The sequence below is a fragment of the Podarcis filfolensis genome (assembly GCF_964270895.1).
Source record: "Podarcis filfolensis genome assembly, chromosome: 11".
NCBI lineage: Eukaryota > Metazoa > Chordata > Lepidosauria > Squamata > Lacertidae > Podarcis > Podarcis filfolensis.
In genome coordinates, this window is record NC_139613.1 from 59,697,551 (window position 1) to 59,715,741 (window position 18,191).

At 41.1% G+C, this 18,191-nt stretch overlaps 1 protein-coding gene across 5 annotated transcripts in view; it reads left to right on the forward strand.

The window, feature by feature from the left end:
- The window catches only part of TRPM6 (transient receptor potential cation channel subfamily M member 6), a 91,825-nt gene that overhangs the window by 44,027 nt on the left and 29,607 nt on the right, over nt 1–18,191 (forward strand). For all 5 annotated transcript variants that reach the window (XM_083576459.1, XM_083576458.1, XM_083576456.1 and 2 more), the window contains 11 exons: nt 1,563–1,814; nt 2,734–2,908; nt 3,942–4,056; nt 5,823–6,022; nt 7,256–7,388; nt 8,973–10,096; nt 12,251–12,357; nt 12,846–12,972; nt 14,526–14,623; nt 15,938–16,002; nt 17,534–17,559. In XM_083576459.1, coding sequence (XP_083432585.1) covers nt 1,563–1,814; nt 2,734–2,908; nt 3,942–4,056; nt 5,823–6,022; nt 7,256–7,388; nt 8,973–10,096; nt 12,251–12,357; nt 12,846–12,972; nt 14,526–14,623; nt 15,938–16,002; nt 17,534–17,559 — 2,422 coding nt within the window. The remainder of the gene's footprint in view (nt 1–1,562; nt 1,815–2,733; nt 2,909–3,941; nt 4,057–5,822; nt 6,023–7,255; nt 7,389–8,972; nt 10,097–12,250; nt 12,358–12,845; nt 12,973–14,525; nt 14,624–15,937; nt 16,003–17,533; nt 17,560–18,191) is intronic.

Here is an 18,191-nt window from a genome sequence, read left to right on the forward strand (position 1 = left end):
GGCGATCTTCTGGTTTTGACCCTGCTGGGAGGAGGGGCATCACTTCTCCCAAGGCTTTGCTGGCTGTTGGGGCTTGCCCATGGTTGCAGCCCATTGTGGGTGAGCCTGGGGGTGCTGTTCAGGGAGCAGACCAGAGGGAAAACTTCTCTCTGGTTCTCTCCCTGGCTGTAAAAGCCAGCCATGCCCAGGCCTCAGCCTCAGTTCCCACTCACCTGATGCTTTATGTGTAGGCCTGGCCAAGAGAAGTGGGCAAGCCCAGCGTAGGACCTTGCTATGGAAGTCTTCAGTCGCCGTATTTGGGACCACAGGGGAATTTGCCTTCCTCATAGCAATTGTCTCAACTTGATTGTGGATAAAGTTGGATCCTTAGTCTAGGTGGAAGGCAGTTCAGGAGGCCCCCCCCACTTCACCCCACCCTCGGTCCAAGGAATCAGGGTATCCTCTTAAAGGGATCCAGGAAAAGTGCTTCTGTCCTCCCAATTTGATTTATGTCATAGGGCGATACTTAACCTTGGTTAACCATGCCAAATAATCAACCAGCAGATGAGTTGGTTAAGTCAGGATACACATCCAATGCCTGCACCAAAACCTGCTGACATCTTTACTCAATAAAGTTGAGGCCTGTTTAAATCCCAAGTCTTGTCCCGTGTTTATTGCAACTTCCCCCTGCCTTGGGCTGCTCCTTGCGGCTTCTCTGTGCCCAGGCCTGCAAATATTTACTTATATTTTATTTTAAAATATGTATGTGCCAAAATGGCTTACAACAACAAAATTAGATGTATTTTTTTAAATCACAAAAATAGAAACACACTTAGAGCTCCAATAGCATCATACTATTCCATTCTACGTCCAGGAACAAGACAAAAATGATAGGACACAATCCAGTGGTTATTTTGAACCTAGTGCCTGAACTCTTCTGACTAAATTTTTAACTTGTTCCTAAGATCAGCCTCTGATCTGAGGACTGGAACATGTTACACCAATTTTTAAGAAGGGATCAAGATCGGGGATCCTGAGAATTACAGACTTCCAGTAGTTAGCTTAGTGCCTGCTCCATAAAAACCGGTGAAACACATTGTTAGAGAGAGAGTTACTAAGCATATACAGAAAAACAAGAAAGGACAGAATCCAAACATTTCTTGACAACGGCTAATGAGTGTAGAGACAGTCTCCCTTCTGTTTGCAGCAGATAGGAGCACATAAGGGAATTGTTGCCTTGAATAATTAAGGAGTTAAAATGAGAGAAGAATGAGTGAAGCGTACATTCTTGTTTCTTTCTAAACCATTTGTCCATGAGAATATTCTTGTTAATAACCAATAATTTGAAAAGAATATTTAATATGTAAGACATGCCATCATTTCTATCTGATTCATTTGTATCCGCATCACAAAGGGCATTAACATTACTATTTTAAGGGCAAGGAAACTGATGATGAAAGGTGACATCTTGCCCAAGGTGACCCAGTGGCCTCTGACTTACGTAGGAAGATCATCTGCAGAGATACGTCATGTTCTTTACACGCCTCATATAAATTCAAGGGATGTTCCCATTTTTCTGTTAGGTATTTATTTCGGAGCCAGGAAAGTTCGGCCAAAAGGTGAAAGTGTGGATTTATGAGTACTGGAACTTTACAGATTCTATCGCCATTATCTTGTTCATGACTGGTTTTGGCTTGCGCTGGGCAGATCCTCCCCTTCACACAGCAGGAAGGTTAATTTACTGTCTGGATATAATATTCTGGTATACTCGGCTTCTTGACTTCTTTGCTGTGAACCAGCGTGCAGGTCCATATCTGACAATGATTGGGAAAATGGTAAGTATTTAGATACAGAGCACTTTCTCCAAATAAGGATACCACTTTTTCTTATAGAGCCACACGAGAGGCAGAATTTCAGCTAATGAAGTTTGAATCTTCACCTATGAAAATTTTGCCTGTTGTATATGAAGTAGAGAGAAATGTAAAGCACCATCACACACTGGCCTAGTCAACATGCTAAGCCAAATGTGTCACCATGCTGCTGTGAGCTAGACCATGGATGCAGTCCTTAGCCTCCTGTCCAAACCCAGACTTGTGGTTTATCTCCCCCAGACAAACCGCGAGTGGTAAGCCATAGAACAAACCTCGGCTACAGGTTGTGGTTTTCCTGGGGTGAGACACATTCAAACCTAGGTTCATTGTTTAATACTAAACCAAACCATGGCTTCGCCTACAGCAGCACAACTGCAGAGGGAATGGAGGAAGAACAAATGAGCCATGCTTTTTTATCTGGGAGCATGCACATTTGCAGACTAGGTCGTTGCCTGTCTTTGCCCTACCTGTGTTGTTGGAAGTATAAGAGGAGGAAAATAATTCTTATATATCTGAATTATTTAGTAGCCCTATTTCTAGAATGAAGACATTGGCTTGCAAGACTTGCATAAAGCACCAGCCCTAGTCTTTTGCTATTCCTTTTGCTATTCTTTGTACTATGCCAGATACTTATTCTGGGTGCTGCCCTTTTAGATTAAGTGCATTTGATTGACTTGACAGGAACTTGTACATAAGTAAGTACAGGACTGCTGCCATTCTGAATAACTGAACATCAATACATCCAATAAGATGCAGTACTGATACAGCGTTTCTCCATAAGTTGTTTAAAATAACAAAATAATGTGCTGTAGCCACAGGAAACAATTTTTTTCACCTTGCAAAATCACACCACTCTGATCACTGTGTTTTCTTTTTCGTGCAGACAGCAAACATGTTTTATATTGTAATTATGATGGCCATAGTATTGTTAAGTTTTGGAGTTTCTCGAAAAGCAATACTCTCTCCACATGAGCAGCCTTCATGGAGCCTTGCACGAGATATTGTATTTCAGCCTTATTGGATGATGTTTGGTGAAGTATATGCAGGAGAAATTGATGGTAGGTCTGATTTCACTGAAATGCTGCATCCAACAAAATGTGAACAATTATATAGCATATCTATCACTTAACACAGCCACTAGAAAAGGTAGCATTTTCAGAAATTTTGCAGCTGTGGGAAAAGTCAGATTCCCCATCCCCTTCATTTTTTCCAGGAGAAAGTCTTTATTATATATAATTATTATAATATAGATATAGAATCATATATTACTTCTTTTTCTGCTTTAGCAGCACAAAATGTATCATGTATAACTTAGAATATAAAGTTGAGCGATTGAGCTACTCAGCGTGGTGGTGTTGTTGTTTAGTCGTGTCAGCATAGGTATGAAATTTAAACCCACAAATGCCATAGTTTTGTAGAAGCAAAAGTGAGCATATATCAATTTGTAGTTCACCTGTAGGTCTTGGTTACAGTTCAGTTCTCAAATTCTCAACTTTTTCCTCTGATATTTTGGCATTCACAACAGTTCTTTTGAAGTTTCTGCTTCATGCCACTGGTTGAATCCTGACAAGACAGAAGTACTGTTCTTGGGGGACAGGGGGGCGGGCTGGTGTGGAGGACTCCCTGGTCCTGAATGTGGAAATTGTGCCCCTGAAGGACCAGATGCGCAGCCTGGGAGTCATTTTGGACTCACAGCTGTCCATGGAGGCACAGGTCAATTCTGTGTCCAGCTCCATCTGGTACACAGGCTGAGGCCCTATCTGCCTGCGGACTGTCTCGCCAGAGTGGTGCATGCTCTAGTTAACTCTCGCTTGGACTACTGCAATGCGCTCTATAGGGGGCTACCTTTGAAGGTGACCCAGAAACTACAACTAATCCAGAATGCAGCAGCTAGACTGGTGACTGGGAATGGCTGCCAGGTGTCATCCTCCTCTTCCCCTTCCTGGGTCACAAAAGCATGCCATGGCCCAATACCCTTGGTTGGGGGAAAAGAACAAGCCTTCTTGGCCTATGAATGAGAAATCTATTATTAATTAGCTGACCATTCCTATGCTAGAGTTGCATACAGAAGCTTTCCTTTATAATTTACAGCTTGTGAAGCAGACCCCAACTGTCCTCCTGGTTCCTTCCTCACACCATTCCTTCAAGCTGTCTATCTCTTTGTACAGTACATCATCATGGTCAATCTGCTGATTGCTTTCTTCAAGTAAGTGCCTGTCATATTTCCCATTGGGTTTATTGGTGCTATTTCTACATTAAGTGGACCCCCCCTGCCTAGGGCTCCACCAAAAGGAGTAACAGAGGAGAAGCAGCATTCTGGACTGCCATGATAAATGAGCGGAATGGTTTACTTTCTGCTCATCTTTAGTAGATTACACAACTTTAAGCTTCATTTTCAGCTGCCTGTGGACAAAGGGAAACTTTTATACAAGTTAACAACCACCACTAAATTTGTTAGTGCTAAGATTGCCAACATCATCTGCAGACACTGTGGGGCCCCTTAGTGCAGTGGTTTTCAACCAGTATGCCATGGCACCCTGGGGTGCATTGAATGTTGGCCAGGGTGTCGCAGGCATCACTGGCCTCTGTCCCTCTTTCCTTGAATGCCCTCTCACATCTCTGCCTCCCAAAGCTTTCCACAGCTGTTCCTTGCAGCAGCCCTGCTGCGGCCACTACTGCCTCCCAAGGTAAGGTGCTGGCCTCACGTTCACCTTTCGCCAATCTCCATTGGGCCACTAAGGTGGGGGGCATCCTCTGCCCAGATCCCTGTGGGGCAGTGTGAAGAGGCACCTCTCTTTGGGGCAGAGGGCAGCTCAGAGACCAGGGGCGGCAGCAGCAGCTGCCTAGAGGACTCCCAAGGACATGGGAGAGGATAGAAGGCTGAGGGAACACTCCACAAAGGAGGGTGTTCGAAAAAGGGTGAAAGGCTGCTAGCTCTGCAGGTAAGGGGGGGGGACATAACTGGGCTCCTGAGTCCCACAGGGGAGTCACAGAAAGAATATAGTTGGTCAAGGAAGCCTTGGACTCAAAAAGGTTGAAATCCTCTGTCTTAAAGACTTAGCCTCATGTCTGCAATGCTTCCATGGCCCCTCCCTTGTTGTCTTCCTGGGTAAAAAACCATGAAGCTGTACACCGTGGATCAATATTTTTGTGGTGCTGGCAAACTCAGGATCTGTTCTTTAACTTGCATGGTCTACCACTGTAATCTTTAATTTGATAGGTTTTTTTGGGGGGGGGCTGTGTAAAATCATACAAAGAAGAAGAAGAGAGAGAGAAATCTGGGGGAGGGTGGTGGAAGAGGTAACCAGAGTGGACCCACAGCACCCTCTCAAAATTCCAAATGTGCTGAATGATTTTGTAAGACCCGTGAGATAAAGTGAAGGATGAAAAGACACATGTATTTGGTATGTTGGCATTTCCCTGTATGTCAGACACATTTTTTAATCCTCTCAGTTGTATGAGCTTCTGTTGCAGCTGAGCAATTCAAAGGAACAAGTCATAAGTAACTGCTTTGATGTTGTCTGTTTGAATATGTTTATTTTAAAAATTACCGTATTTTTCTGTGTATAAGTCTAGGTTCCCCCCCTAAAAATAATGTCAAAAATTAGGGGGCGTCTTATACATGGATACATCTCCCCCCATTTTCTTAAATCTGAGTCCCCCAAAATAGGGGTCATCTTATACATGGGGGCATCTTATAGATGGAAAAATACAATATTTTTGTCGGTAAAAAGCTTAATAAACCAAATCAGTATTGCCATTATTAGTAAGCATTATGTGTCTAGATCCCACAGCAAGTTTTGTCAATCTCACTCTTTGGGCAACTCTGGTCTCTATATTTTGCTTGGTTAATATATTTACCTTTTGTTCATTATCTTAATTTATATATTGTACTACATATTTTAACATTGTTTTAAAAAAAGTCCTATGGCTCTCTCTCTTTCCCACACCCCCTTTCCTCTGCATCCACAGTAATGTTTATTTTGATATGAAGTCCATATCGAACAAACTCTGGAAATACAACCGGTATCGGTACATCATGATGTATCATGAGAAGCCATGGCTCCCACCGCCTTTTATCATACTGAGCCATGTTGGCATCCTCATAAATTGCCTTTGCCATCGCCGGCTGCCAAATGAGCTGGACCAAGAAGAGGGGCATGTTGAACTGAGTAAGCAGAGCCTGTTCTTTCTGGTGCTCCTTATATTCAGTAAATCCATAGACCTTAACTTTCCATGGGACCTTAACTTTGTTTCTGTTCATCATAAACATAAGGACTGTTCCATGTACTTAGAGCAGTTAAACAATATTTGCACCTCGGAGCTGTTTCCATTTCAGTGGCAGGTGCATTGCTCCTTAATATGTTTTCTGGAACCATATGACAACTAAGACATAGGAAAACAGCACCATCCAGTGGAATCTGACTGCCAAAACTTAGCTGTAGTGACTTGATCATTCCTCAACAAATCATGGTACAGTTCCATGTAGATTGAAAGCCATGTTTGGGAAGCATGCACTCTATTACAAATACACACCTGAATTCAGCGTTTAGTTGTCAGTCTCACTCATGCAGTTGCCACTGGTATTTTCAGCATAGGAACAGTTTGGAAATGGTGAGGAAGTTGTGCTTTCTAGATGCATTGTAGTTATTCATGGTATAGTTCACAAAAAGCAAGAAATGGAAATGAAATTGAAATGTGAAATTCTCATTTTGGGTTGGGGCTGAAGGAACAAACAAAACAGGAATTAGTGCTGTAGAACAAAAATAATACAAGTAGATTCTATGGGCAAGGATCCAACCAGGTGCACCAAATAGGATATTTTAATTTTTTCTTCTTTGAACAGTCCGTGCCCTGTCTCAAATTGTATTCTGTAGTTTCCTTAGTTTCAAAAGTGGTTTGCTGGAGCCCTGGGCAGATATTCAAGGAATGTGACCTTTGAGGAGGAAAGAACTGGGAATTGTACCTGCTGCTCCTGCTGCCAATGTCCATATGTTTATGTGAAGGTGTGAATAGAGTCTCAATGTGTACAAAATTGCTTGAAATCTCTTACCTGGTCAAGTGATTAATTTTGCCCTTTCAAAGTTGTCCCCTCAATGGATAATTTGTTTACCTGTGACATACTGTGGCGCCACATGTCCTGGTCTCAAACTTGGTTGCACTGCCCTTCACACCTACTGTCTAATATTCTTTGGAGATTCATGCCATTGGAAATGCGTTAGGCAGAGTGAGGTAACAACATCTCTGGTGTTAAAATAAGATCCAGCTGCTCTCCAATCAGCTTCTGTACATGGGGTGGGCACCTTGCATTTCACCTTAGACAGCAAAATATTTCCAGCCAGCCCTTTGCAAGTGACATGTTTACGTCACTGTGTTTAAACTTTCTTCAAATCACCATTATCCAGAGCTGTATCTGAGTGATGAGGAATTGAAAAAACTTCATGATTTTGAAGAGCAGTGTGTGGAAAAGTACCTGCATGAGAAGAATGGAAGCTTGCATTCCAGTGACAGTGAAAGGATTCGTGTGACAACTGAAAGGTAAGTTAACTTTTCCCCTGACAATGTTAGTTGTACTGCAATTCATAGAAGATAGTACAAAAACAAGCTGGAGTGCAGGACCGCAGTCCTAAATACACAGGTTCATGTAATTCTTGTTGTCTATGCAGAATCAGATATGTTCAGAAAGGTATAGCTAATATACTGAGAAAAAGTGGGGTTGTGCATATGGACATTTGTATTGAATGTCAGCCAAAATGCAGCTAAACTCTTTGAGTTCCCTTAGTATGTTAAATGCAGCAATGCTTTTCATTATTTAAGGCCACATGGAGTACCACCTTCTACTGATTCAAGTGTTTACATTCAAGTGTTGCTGAATGTAAAAAGCAATAATATATTAGGGAGAAAAAGATTTTCAATTTACTAGCCTCTTTAAATTTTTCTCATGGTTTCTATACCCAAAAAACCCACTTATAGTGGATTTCAAGTCTACCAAATCTATTTCACTTCTCAAAATGTCTTTCAACAAGATCCTATTTCCAAATAGTAGCAAAACTTAAACAGTTTTTTAAGGTGAAGGCTTAGAAAGATTACCTGAAGTTATTTAGCTAAAATAAGCTAACAGACAAGACAAGGGTTTATACAACTCCATTATGGGCCCTGTCATAATCTAAATGGATGTTGTTGAAAGACATTTTGAGAAGTGAAATAGATTTGGTAGACTTGAAATCTACTATAAGTGGGTTTTTTGGGTATAGAAACCATGAGAAAAATTTAAAGAGGCTAGCAAATAGAAAATCTTTTTCTTCCTAATATATTATTGCTTTTTACATTCAGCAACTCTTGCAGATTTGAAGATTTTTCAAAAGAGCAATACTTCATTTTATACACTCATTTCAAACATAGTTACCAGTTTCCACTTAGAATCATAGAATTGTAGAGTTGGACTTATAGTTTCTTTCTAGTTATCCGGTATCAAATTTTTATGAAAGTATACAACATAATTTGTTATTCTGTAGCACACTCTAGTTCTCGGGAGAAGAATATATTAATTCTACAATTAAATTATTGACTGATTTGTCACATTAGTATCATATTTATTTGTAATTTATATACTATCATTTCAAAAGAAACACCAAGGCAGTTCACAAGGCAATAAGGCAACAACAAAATACAACAATAAAAACCATGCCAATGAAGCAGAAATATCAATCTCAATTACAGTAGCCAGGAAATGCTGGGAGCCAACATTAATTGTTATGAAACATCCAGATAAATAAATAATTTTTTACTAGCCAGCAGAAGCATCCCACAGTTGGTGTCTGCCTGATATCCAACAGGAAATCTCTCCACAGGATGGGAGCCACCATGGAGAAAGCAATTCTCCACACCACTTTGAGCCAGATGCGTTCAGGTCATAGTACATGGGAGAAGGAGTTGGCCAGATCCAACAGGCTCTTGGGTTCTCTCAGGGAATCTGATTCTGAGCTATACAGGGCCTCTTCAGCCAATACTAGAACAATGGTTCCATTCACTGTTTGAAAAATGAAATGTTATTAATTTAACTGATATATTGAAGAATATATATATAATGCAGTTTTTAATACATCTGTTATTTTCTCCTAGAGTGGAAGAGATGTTTTCACAACTGAAGGAGGTACATGAGAAAGTATTTTATGTCAAAGACGCTTTGCTTGCCCTGGATAGCCAGCTCGGACACTTACAAGACCTCTCTGCTTTAACCGTCGATACGCTTAAAGTCATTTCAGCTGTGGACACTTTGCAAGTAGAGGAGGCCCTTCTTGCTCATAAGAAGCATCAAACCTACAGGAAGCTTCCCCATAGCTGGAGCAATTCCATGTGCTCTAAGGCTTTGGGCAGTATGGAAAGTGTGTGTGATAAGAAGTATAATTACTACAGCATGCCACCTTCTCTTCAGAAAAGCTTGGCCAGGACACACTGGCCCCCAGGGGCTTGTCGTGGCATTCTTGGTGCCCTGGACTACAAAGAGATCAAATCAATAAGCAAACACCAGGAGCAAGAAATTGAAAATGACACACTGACCTCTGGGGTATCATCAGAGTGTAAATCAGCCCCTCGATATGGACAATTCCTCCTGGTTCCTTCTGGTCAGCAAGGAGCCTCTTTATCTGAAAATGCCACCTTAAGTTCAGCCTTCTCAAGTAGTCTGCTCAGAGAAGATGAACTGCAAGCTCAGCCCCAAACCAAGCATGGCAGCATCACTGCTCAGCTGGATGTGCACAAGGCTCCAGAAAGAAATCCAGTTATCAGTGAAAAATGGGAACTGGAATTTTCATCGCACAAAGAGGATAGTGAAAATATCACTGAACCCTATTTGAACTTCCAAGAACCTAGAATTGCCAGTGAGGTCTCTATCCGTTCTCATCAACACAGTGAGGAACCTGAAGGAGGTTATGTGAACTGGGGGTTCTTGGGAGATGATGAAAAGAGTTATTTTAGCAACAAGTCAAGGCAGTTGTCATGCACACATTTTACCTACAATAAAGGCTGCCGTAATCCTCAACATGCACAGATAAATGAATCCAAATCGTTTTCCTGCGTTTCTGACAGATCAGGTTACAGTAGTGACAGCTCCCAGTCTCCTCTCCCATTCCAGCGCAGCATGTCAGTCTGGATCAATCCACGCAGGAAAAACTGGCCTTTCGGCAAGGGAAGTGGATTCTGGTCCCGCAAAGCAGAGAAAGTGGGAAAGACCTTCAGAATAAAAGGTAATGGCTACACATTGTTAGTGCTGTTTGATGGATTTTACTGCTGTTCTTATGCATTAATCTTCTGGTGGTCTCCTGTTTTGCTTTGCTTTGCTTTGCTTTGTTTTCTTTTTAATAAGGATTTTTTAAAGCATACCTTGAACACTATTATGAAAGACAACATATAAATGTTTTGAGTCAACAAATAAATGTTACGTTGCTTTAAGCCACTTTCCACAAAGAAGTTCCAAGCTCTTCCCAGCTGTTTAGGGGTCATTGTTGAGTGATAGCTGTGGGATGGTGGTTGTCCTCCGCTTCAGTATTGGACTACCCTAGATCTGCTGCCTTTTCCATCCACTTCTCAGAAATAAAGGATATATGCTTACTATCAAACAGCGTCAGATGGAGCTGTTGACTAATTAATGATTTTAAAGATCAATCAAGTAATCAGTAGATTATATTTACCTACATTAACACATTATAAAAACCTCCATTTAGGAGGCTTTTTTAAAAGGATAGAAACATGAGCATTCATAATTTAATAAAGAACACTTATCACATTATTAGAAGAAAAATCAGCTTTCCGGTACTCTCTTGCCATGACACACCATAGCCAATGCACACTCAATAAAGAGTGTGCTGTTAATTTTTAGCCTCATATTTTACATTTCCTTTCACTAATTAGAACTGGGCCTCATAAAGTAATCAAAAATTTAATTGATATATCTGATCAAAAATTTAAACCTTACAAAACAAAACACCAAACCTGTATCCTGCATGTGATCCAAGGAATTGATAAGTTTGTTTTATTAACTTACTTTGGATTCAATGAATCTGGATTCTCTGTCATGAACTTGTTTGGTCTGGTCAAGTGACTACACTAGATTCGCAGTTCTCTATTTGTAAATAAGAGAAAGGGCAAAAGTAGATGAGAAGGCATTCATGGAATTTCTAATTGTGTGTTACAGCAACCTGCATCTTAGAGTTGTGGTGACTGGAACAAAGTAATGATTGTAATTAGTGCTGTGCATTAAGGCCTCATCCAGAGGGGTAGTCTCATAATCTGGGGAACCGGGTTCGAGTCTCCGATCCTCCACCTGCAGCTGCTGGGTGACCTTGGGCCAGTCACACTTCTTTGAAGTCTCTCAGCCCCACTCACCTCACAGAGTGTTTGTTGTGGGGGAGGAAGGGAAAGGAGAATGTTAGCCGCTTTGAGACTCCTTCGGGTAGTGATAAAGCGGGATATCAAATCCAAACTCTTCTTCTTCTGCTTTAAAACTCAGTGTCTGAGCACTTTTTAATTTTTTTGCCCAGACGCTTTCCTTGCGAAAACCCTCTCTTTACCACTGAATTGGAGCAAACATCAATCTGCAGAAAACCCTAATTGTTGTTTGTTCCAATTTTGCATTAAGAGCAGGTTTTCCTGGGGACTGTAGCGGGGGTGGGGGGCGGAAGCACTCAGACACTGAGCTGTAAAACATGAGCCTAGACAGCTTGGGGCAAAAGGTAAGGGTGGATGAGCCCTAAGACTGCAGATGAGTCTATAAACATTAATCATTTTCTATATACTGAGATTTATTTTCTACACTTCTAGTCCACCAGGGTGGCTTGCAACAGTTTAAAATGACAATGTCATAAAATGCAGTAAAAATGCATTAAAATGCCACATTAAAAATAAAATGCAATCTGCAGGCATTACTTACCTGAGAGTAATGTCAATTGAACAGTGTAGGACTTCTCTCTGAGTAAATAACCATAGGCTTACATTTTGGAAGCACAACATAAATGATAAATATTGACCGCAATGTGATGACTGCAAACATGTAGTCTAAGGGGAAGGGGAGGCAGTGTAACAGAGGAAAGTGTCCAGAATTCTTTGCATTAGTTTCAATTTCCACCAGTGCACTATCAAAGCAAACAATATATTACGCTGCACAGTTTTAAAATTTAAGTTTGTTTAAATGTGACATGCACACCCTTATACACAGTAGTAAAATGGTTAGATATGAAAACTGTTAATACTGTAACATTCCAGTCCTTTGTGTGACTGCTCAGAAAGTCTCAATGAATTAGTTCAGTTAGACTTAATAGCAGGTAGGTGTGAAACTTTATTGAGTTTTCTTTGAAATATGAATTTAGTTGCCTCTTCCCCACCCCCTGCCTTTTTATTCTCAGAGCTATCCAAATCTGCAGAGTCACATCAGCCAGTATTGGCAAAGGCAAAACTTGGAAACAAAGAAAGGAAATCATCAAGGAAGAAACAGAAAACTCTTCAGGTGCCGGTAGGTGAAGGTGGAATAAGAATTGTATGTCCTTTTTCTGTTTTTTTAGCAAGCTGAATAAATATAGAATTACATAGTTATGAAAGCTCAGCTCTGCTTTCAAGGTGATTATTAAAACTGTTACTGGCCTGGCTGATTAATCATTGCATATTTGGAAACTGCTTGGCTCATGCTCACACTATTGGGGGGGGGGGAAGCAAGTAGCTCTGAAAGAAATCCAACTGTCCAATACCCACCCCTCTTTTTACTCTGAGTAAAAACATCTTGGCTATGACTTCTGACAAGTGTTAGTGAATAGCTGTACGTACTTCCTCTTTGTTACTGCTAATGCTTTATTCATGTGGCATTTGCAAACAATGATCTGCCCTCCCCATTATGTATAAGGGACTTTCCTGCTAGAGTGGTTTGAAAGGATTATGCTACTGGCAACTTAAGCTCAACTACCTGTCATCTTTGGCTGATTACTGTTTTTTCTTTTCTTTTGGCAGATGATTACAGTTGATGGTTGTCCCCAGAGCACCCAAGTTAGTTCAGAGCCACTTGAAAACAGACCTGTGGGAGACAAATGGGAACACAGAACAAATGAGCTAACTTCACCTCGCTTCAATCAGCTAAGTATGTAATCCAAAGCAAATAAAGATAGGTAGAATTCGAAATGTTTGGTGGCAGCCAGGACCCATAAATACCACCCACAGTAGCCTTCGTAAGAGAACAAATTGTGGGGATAGGCTATTAAATTTCTTGTGAAGTATCTCTCCTGCTGTATCATCTGGGTCTGGATTGACTTCCAGAAATTTCACACTTTTCTGTTAGTTTATTGGTTGTTTGTCTCAAGCCAAGAGCCCTTCAGTTTAGCTTATACCAGCAAGCTACGAGGTTGAAAAACCATTGAGACAGGTGAGAGGAGCCAAATAAAGGTAAAGGTAAAGGGATCCCTGACCATCAGGTCCTGACATGGACGACTCTGGGGTTGCGGCACTCATCTCACTTTCTTGGAGCCGACATACAGCTTCCAGGTCATGTGGCCAGCATGACTAAGCTGCTTCTGGCAAACCAGAGCAGTGCATGGAAACGCCGTTTACCTTCTATCTACTTGTACTTTGACATGCTTTCAAACTGCTAGGTTGGCAGGAGCTGGGACCGAGCAACGGGAGCTCACCCCGTCATGGGGATTTGAACCGCTGACCTTCTGATCGGCAAGTCCTAGGCTCTGTGGTTTAACCATCAGTGCCACCTGTGTCACCAAATCCACCTGACCCTTCCCCAAACCTCCCTCTCACACTTATAGATTAATCAGTGACAGATTACAGGTCAGCTTCCAAGAAAATAGGAAACCTGGGAACAGTATGGTACATACTTCTCTTTTGCAAAGTTAATGATATCCCTCAATACATACTGGTAGAAAATGTGTTTTGGTTTGATTGCCTATGTATTATACTCCATTTGTGGCACAGTAATTACCTTAATGAATAGGAAGTTGTTTTATTTCTACTCCCTGAGCATCAACACTACATTTGAAATACTGACCTGGGTGAGGTGACAGTGTATGATTCCAATTCTATTGCTTTAGAGGGCACGATAGCATCAAGAGCTTGCATACAACTTGATTTTGCAGATCTGCTGGAAACTTTCCATAGATTCTGAACAGGAAAGTCGTGATGGGCCTTCCCACATTGGAGTGTCTCCAGAATAAGCTGACCTTCTTCCTCCCAAAATGGAAAATGCTCACCTCATTGCCAAGCTGATCTGAATGTGGTCCATGGGCCGCTCAAATTCCCTCTCCTTGTTTCCTATTCCCTTCAGTGTCACAGCTGGTGCCTGTGCTGTGGTGACAGCATACCTCCTCTTGCCCACTGTCTGCTGCGGTGATGGGGGCAAATATTGGGGGCAGCAAGTAAGCCTCCCATCAACTTTTATTTGTGGGGGCGGTGGCAGCGAAGGGACCTTGGCCCCTAAGAGTTGGCATCTAGGGCGAGAAGCAATGCACCAGGTTGCAAAGACTCAAGCCCATAAGAAATGCAGTGTTTCCATATTGCCGTAGCCTGCACATTTCTCAGAGGCACAGAACATCTTGTTCAGACTGGGCTATTCATGCATACATGCTTGCATTTGTCTGTCTTTTAAAAAAAGTTCACATGTGCTCTTGCTGTGTTTGCTTACTTGGCTAGGCTTGGACCGTATTGGTTGTCTGCGCCAGAGAATGAAAAACCAAGAAACGGCAAGACACACGGTACAGATTTGTGACTACCTGAGGCAATCACAAGAGGTAAGGCTTGAAGACATAAAATATTGCTAGTCAGCTCTTTACCTTCTATAAATCTATGCCCAACCCACGGATTCTTGTGCTATATCTTGGTCTGAATTCACGGCTGAGCACTAGGAAGAAACTTTTCTTGAGAAATTTCATTTTATGCAGCAGGCACAGTAGACTCTGGGTAAGAAATAAGTAATTAACCACTTAACCTTCAGAAAAGATTAATAAAAAAGCCATTAAACTATTGAATCATGAAATGGGAGTCTATATGAAGAAGATACTTTTTTTGAAACCAAGGTTTTATATGGTAATTCTCTAGGCCATTAAGAAAATAGAGTGAGTGGGGTCGGCTCTATTGAAGAACGATACTAAGCAAACTTCTTAGCTGTTTCGTGATATAATTATTCCTTGCAATTTGGGGATTAAACTCATCCTGCTATTTGTGTATTGGATTATGCATTTACCTTTAGATTTTTTCCTTTCCATTTGAACTAATTTGTGCAAACTAAAGTAGTGAAAACCAGAATGTCAAGGGCAATTCTAGTCAATGATGTTTTTGCCATTGACTTAAGTAGACTAGCTTGCTGATCAAAACAGACTTGGGAATAGAATTGGTAGGGCATTTTAACTGCTTCTCTTGATACCACAAAAGTCTTTATAAACATACCGAACCAGAGTAGAGTAACCTCCCAGCTTAGGTCAAACTTTGCCATCTTGGTGGTTCCTTGCCTTGCAGGTCTTTTCCACCTGGCCTGGGAGGTCAGGGCCCTGACTGATGGCAATGGCAGAAGCTGAGGCTAAACAGAATATTTGGCTGGGGCATGGGCATAGCCAGGAGAGGTCAGTGGGTCAGCTGCCTGCCTCTAAATCAAGTGAACAAATATAAATACTTCACTAATTGACCAATTGTCTCACAGATAGCTTGGTTCTGCCATACCTAACATAAATCCTGCTCCCCAACCATAATTCCTGGCTACATCCATGGGCTGCGGTATTTCTACTGTTGCTGATGTTATTTTTTTGTATCTTTATTTTTAGATCTTATGATCTACGTGGAAATAGTTCAGTTTGGTTGTGTACTTTTTGGTGTGTTTTATTTATTTTTTATGACTACCTGTTTTACATTTGTAATTATGTAAATATTTTTATGTAGTAAGCCGCCTTGGGCATAATTTTAACAGTGGAAAGGTGGCATACAGGTAAAATGATGATGATGATTCCTGGATAAACTTGGCTGCAGACTTGAGGCCAACATGCCCAAGCAGCCATGAAATCAGGACATGTTTTAATTGAGAAAATGTGTTTGCCATTTCCCTTCCCTTTCAGGATTTAAATAACAGCATGACTTGGACTAGGAAAAATAGGAAGAATAATTTGAGCCGGAGCCATTCGTAAGTAGTCCTGTTTGTATCAGCAGGTACATCTGTCTTCCCTGGTTCACTTTGGATATGCAACATTGCTAATATCACTGCACAACAAATTTTGAGAAAAGTAGCACCTCTGAGATAAAAGTAGCCGTTTCTTGTAGATGAGTTGAGGAGCTGAACCCGAATATGACAATGAAAATGCAAAATGGCTACTGTTTCTTAGAGATCTGCAATAATTTATTACATAATCAAGGAATATGTACATACAACAAGGACCAGTGAGAGCCAGGTTCTTTGTCTGATGCCACTGTGCCTGTTCCTCAGGATCATCTCTGGCAAACGTCCAACAGTAGTCAGCCAACATGGAAACAGACCACTTTCCCTGGTATTGTTTCTCCATTGTTGCAATTTCCTGATGAAAATGTTCACCATGTTCATGACTTACCATACCTGTAGTTGCCAGGGAATAAATCCAAGTGGGAATGGAAAAAGTGGATCTTTAAGGACATATAGCAGACAAGTTTATAATACAGAGACAACATGTTCTCAACCAGTTTGTTGCAGTTTTCTGTCCTGACATTCCCGAGGAAGTTAGTTAACACCAGACAAAACACATCCCAGGCTTTTTTCCTGTCACCCTGAAGCAGGTTGTAAAACATACTGTCTTTGAAGAAGAAGAGGAGGAGTTTGGATTTGATATCCCGCTTTATCACTCCCCTAAGGAGTCTCAAAGCGGCTCACAATCTCCTTTCCCTTCTTCCCCCACAACAAACACTCTGTGAGGTGAGTGGGGCTGAGAGACTTCAAAGAAGTGTGACTAGCCCAAGGTCACCCAGCAGCTGCAGGTGGAAGAGTGGGGAATCGAACCCAGTCACCAGATTACGAGTCCACCGCTCTTAACCACTATACCACACGCATCTGAGGACCCACAAAAAAAGCCCTCTTTAATTTTCGCTTCACTGAGCTGAGGCAATTTTGCAGCCAGGTACTTGAAAGGTGATCCAGTCCATGACTTTTATGGTTTTTTTCACCAGACCAAGTTTGATGTGTAGAGGTGGTAGTAGGATTTTGTGTGTTTCTGCCAGTGCTGGGTATTTCACATTCTTCTCTCCAACCTTCAGATATTTTCTCTGAGGCCAGTCTTTGCTCAGCTGTCCCATCAACATAGACACTACCTTCATGTCACCACAGAGAAGGCAGTCATTCTGGCTGTATTGAGGACAGTCGAACAGCTGTTTTAGGTTGCCAGAGGCTTCCTGGCCTGTGTGCCTGGGGCTGCCAATCTAGTGGATCATATGTCAGTACTGCTCAAGATGAACAATTCTAACAGCCCCATATTGTCCTGCACATCTTCTTAATGCGGGCATAATTTTATGTTCCCTTCCAATGTCTGTAGCATTATTTGTTTCTACATGTGGTACTGCACATATGTTTTTTGTTATCATTATTTGTAAAGATGAAAAAAAAATTTTTCCCTCCTGCATTTATTATATACTTAATATGGATTTTTTTTTTCAAGCACATAAAACTAACTTCAGTATTTTCTTTTGAACAGGTTGAGTAGTTCAGATGGAACTCTTGGTAAGCATTTTTCTTATTTGTAAATTGCATAGTTATAAAATGTATAATTAGAATAGACCTTGGTCTTTTCAAAAGTCTGTTAATATCAGCTCACCATTTTTAGACCTTCCTATAGTTGTGATACATAATTCAGAGGTTGACTTGGAGACTTCTGCAATGAAAATACACTTCCATTTATGACTTTTTAAAGTTAATGCTTCAGATAAACTGTCTTCAGAGGAGTCCTAGAAAAGATGAGGCCATGCTTTGCTAGACATCTGATGGTGAATGTCTGTGTAACGTGAAAGGTCACATATGTATCAGCCTAACAGATTGGAGACCTGTGCTCAAACTAACAAAATGAATTTCAATAGGGACAAATGTAAGGTTATGCATTTAGGCAGGAAGAACCAGATGCACAAATATAAGATGAGGGACACCTGGCTTGCCAGTAGTACATGTGAAAAGGATCTAGGGGTTTTAGTAGACCACAAGCTTAACACGAGCCAACAGAAGAACCCCAAACCATGCTAAAAGCTTACAAATATATGCACAAAGCATAGCATATAGTTGCTTGTGTGCCACCATACATGAAGTCAGTTTATTTTTTTAATATAAATATTTATTAGATTTTCCAATTTTATATAAACAAA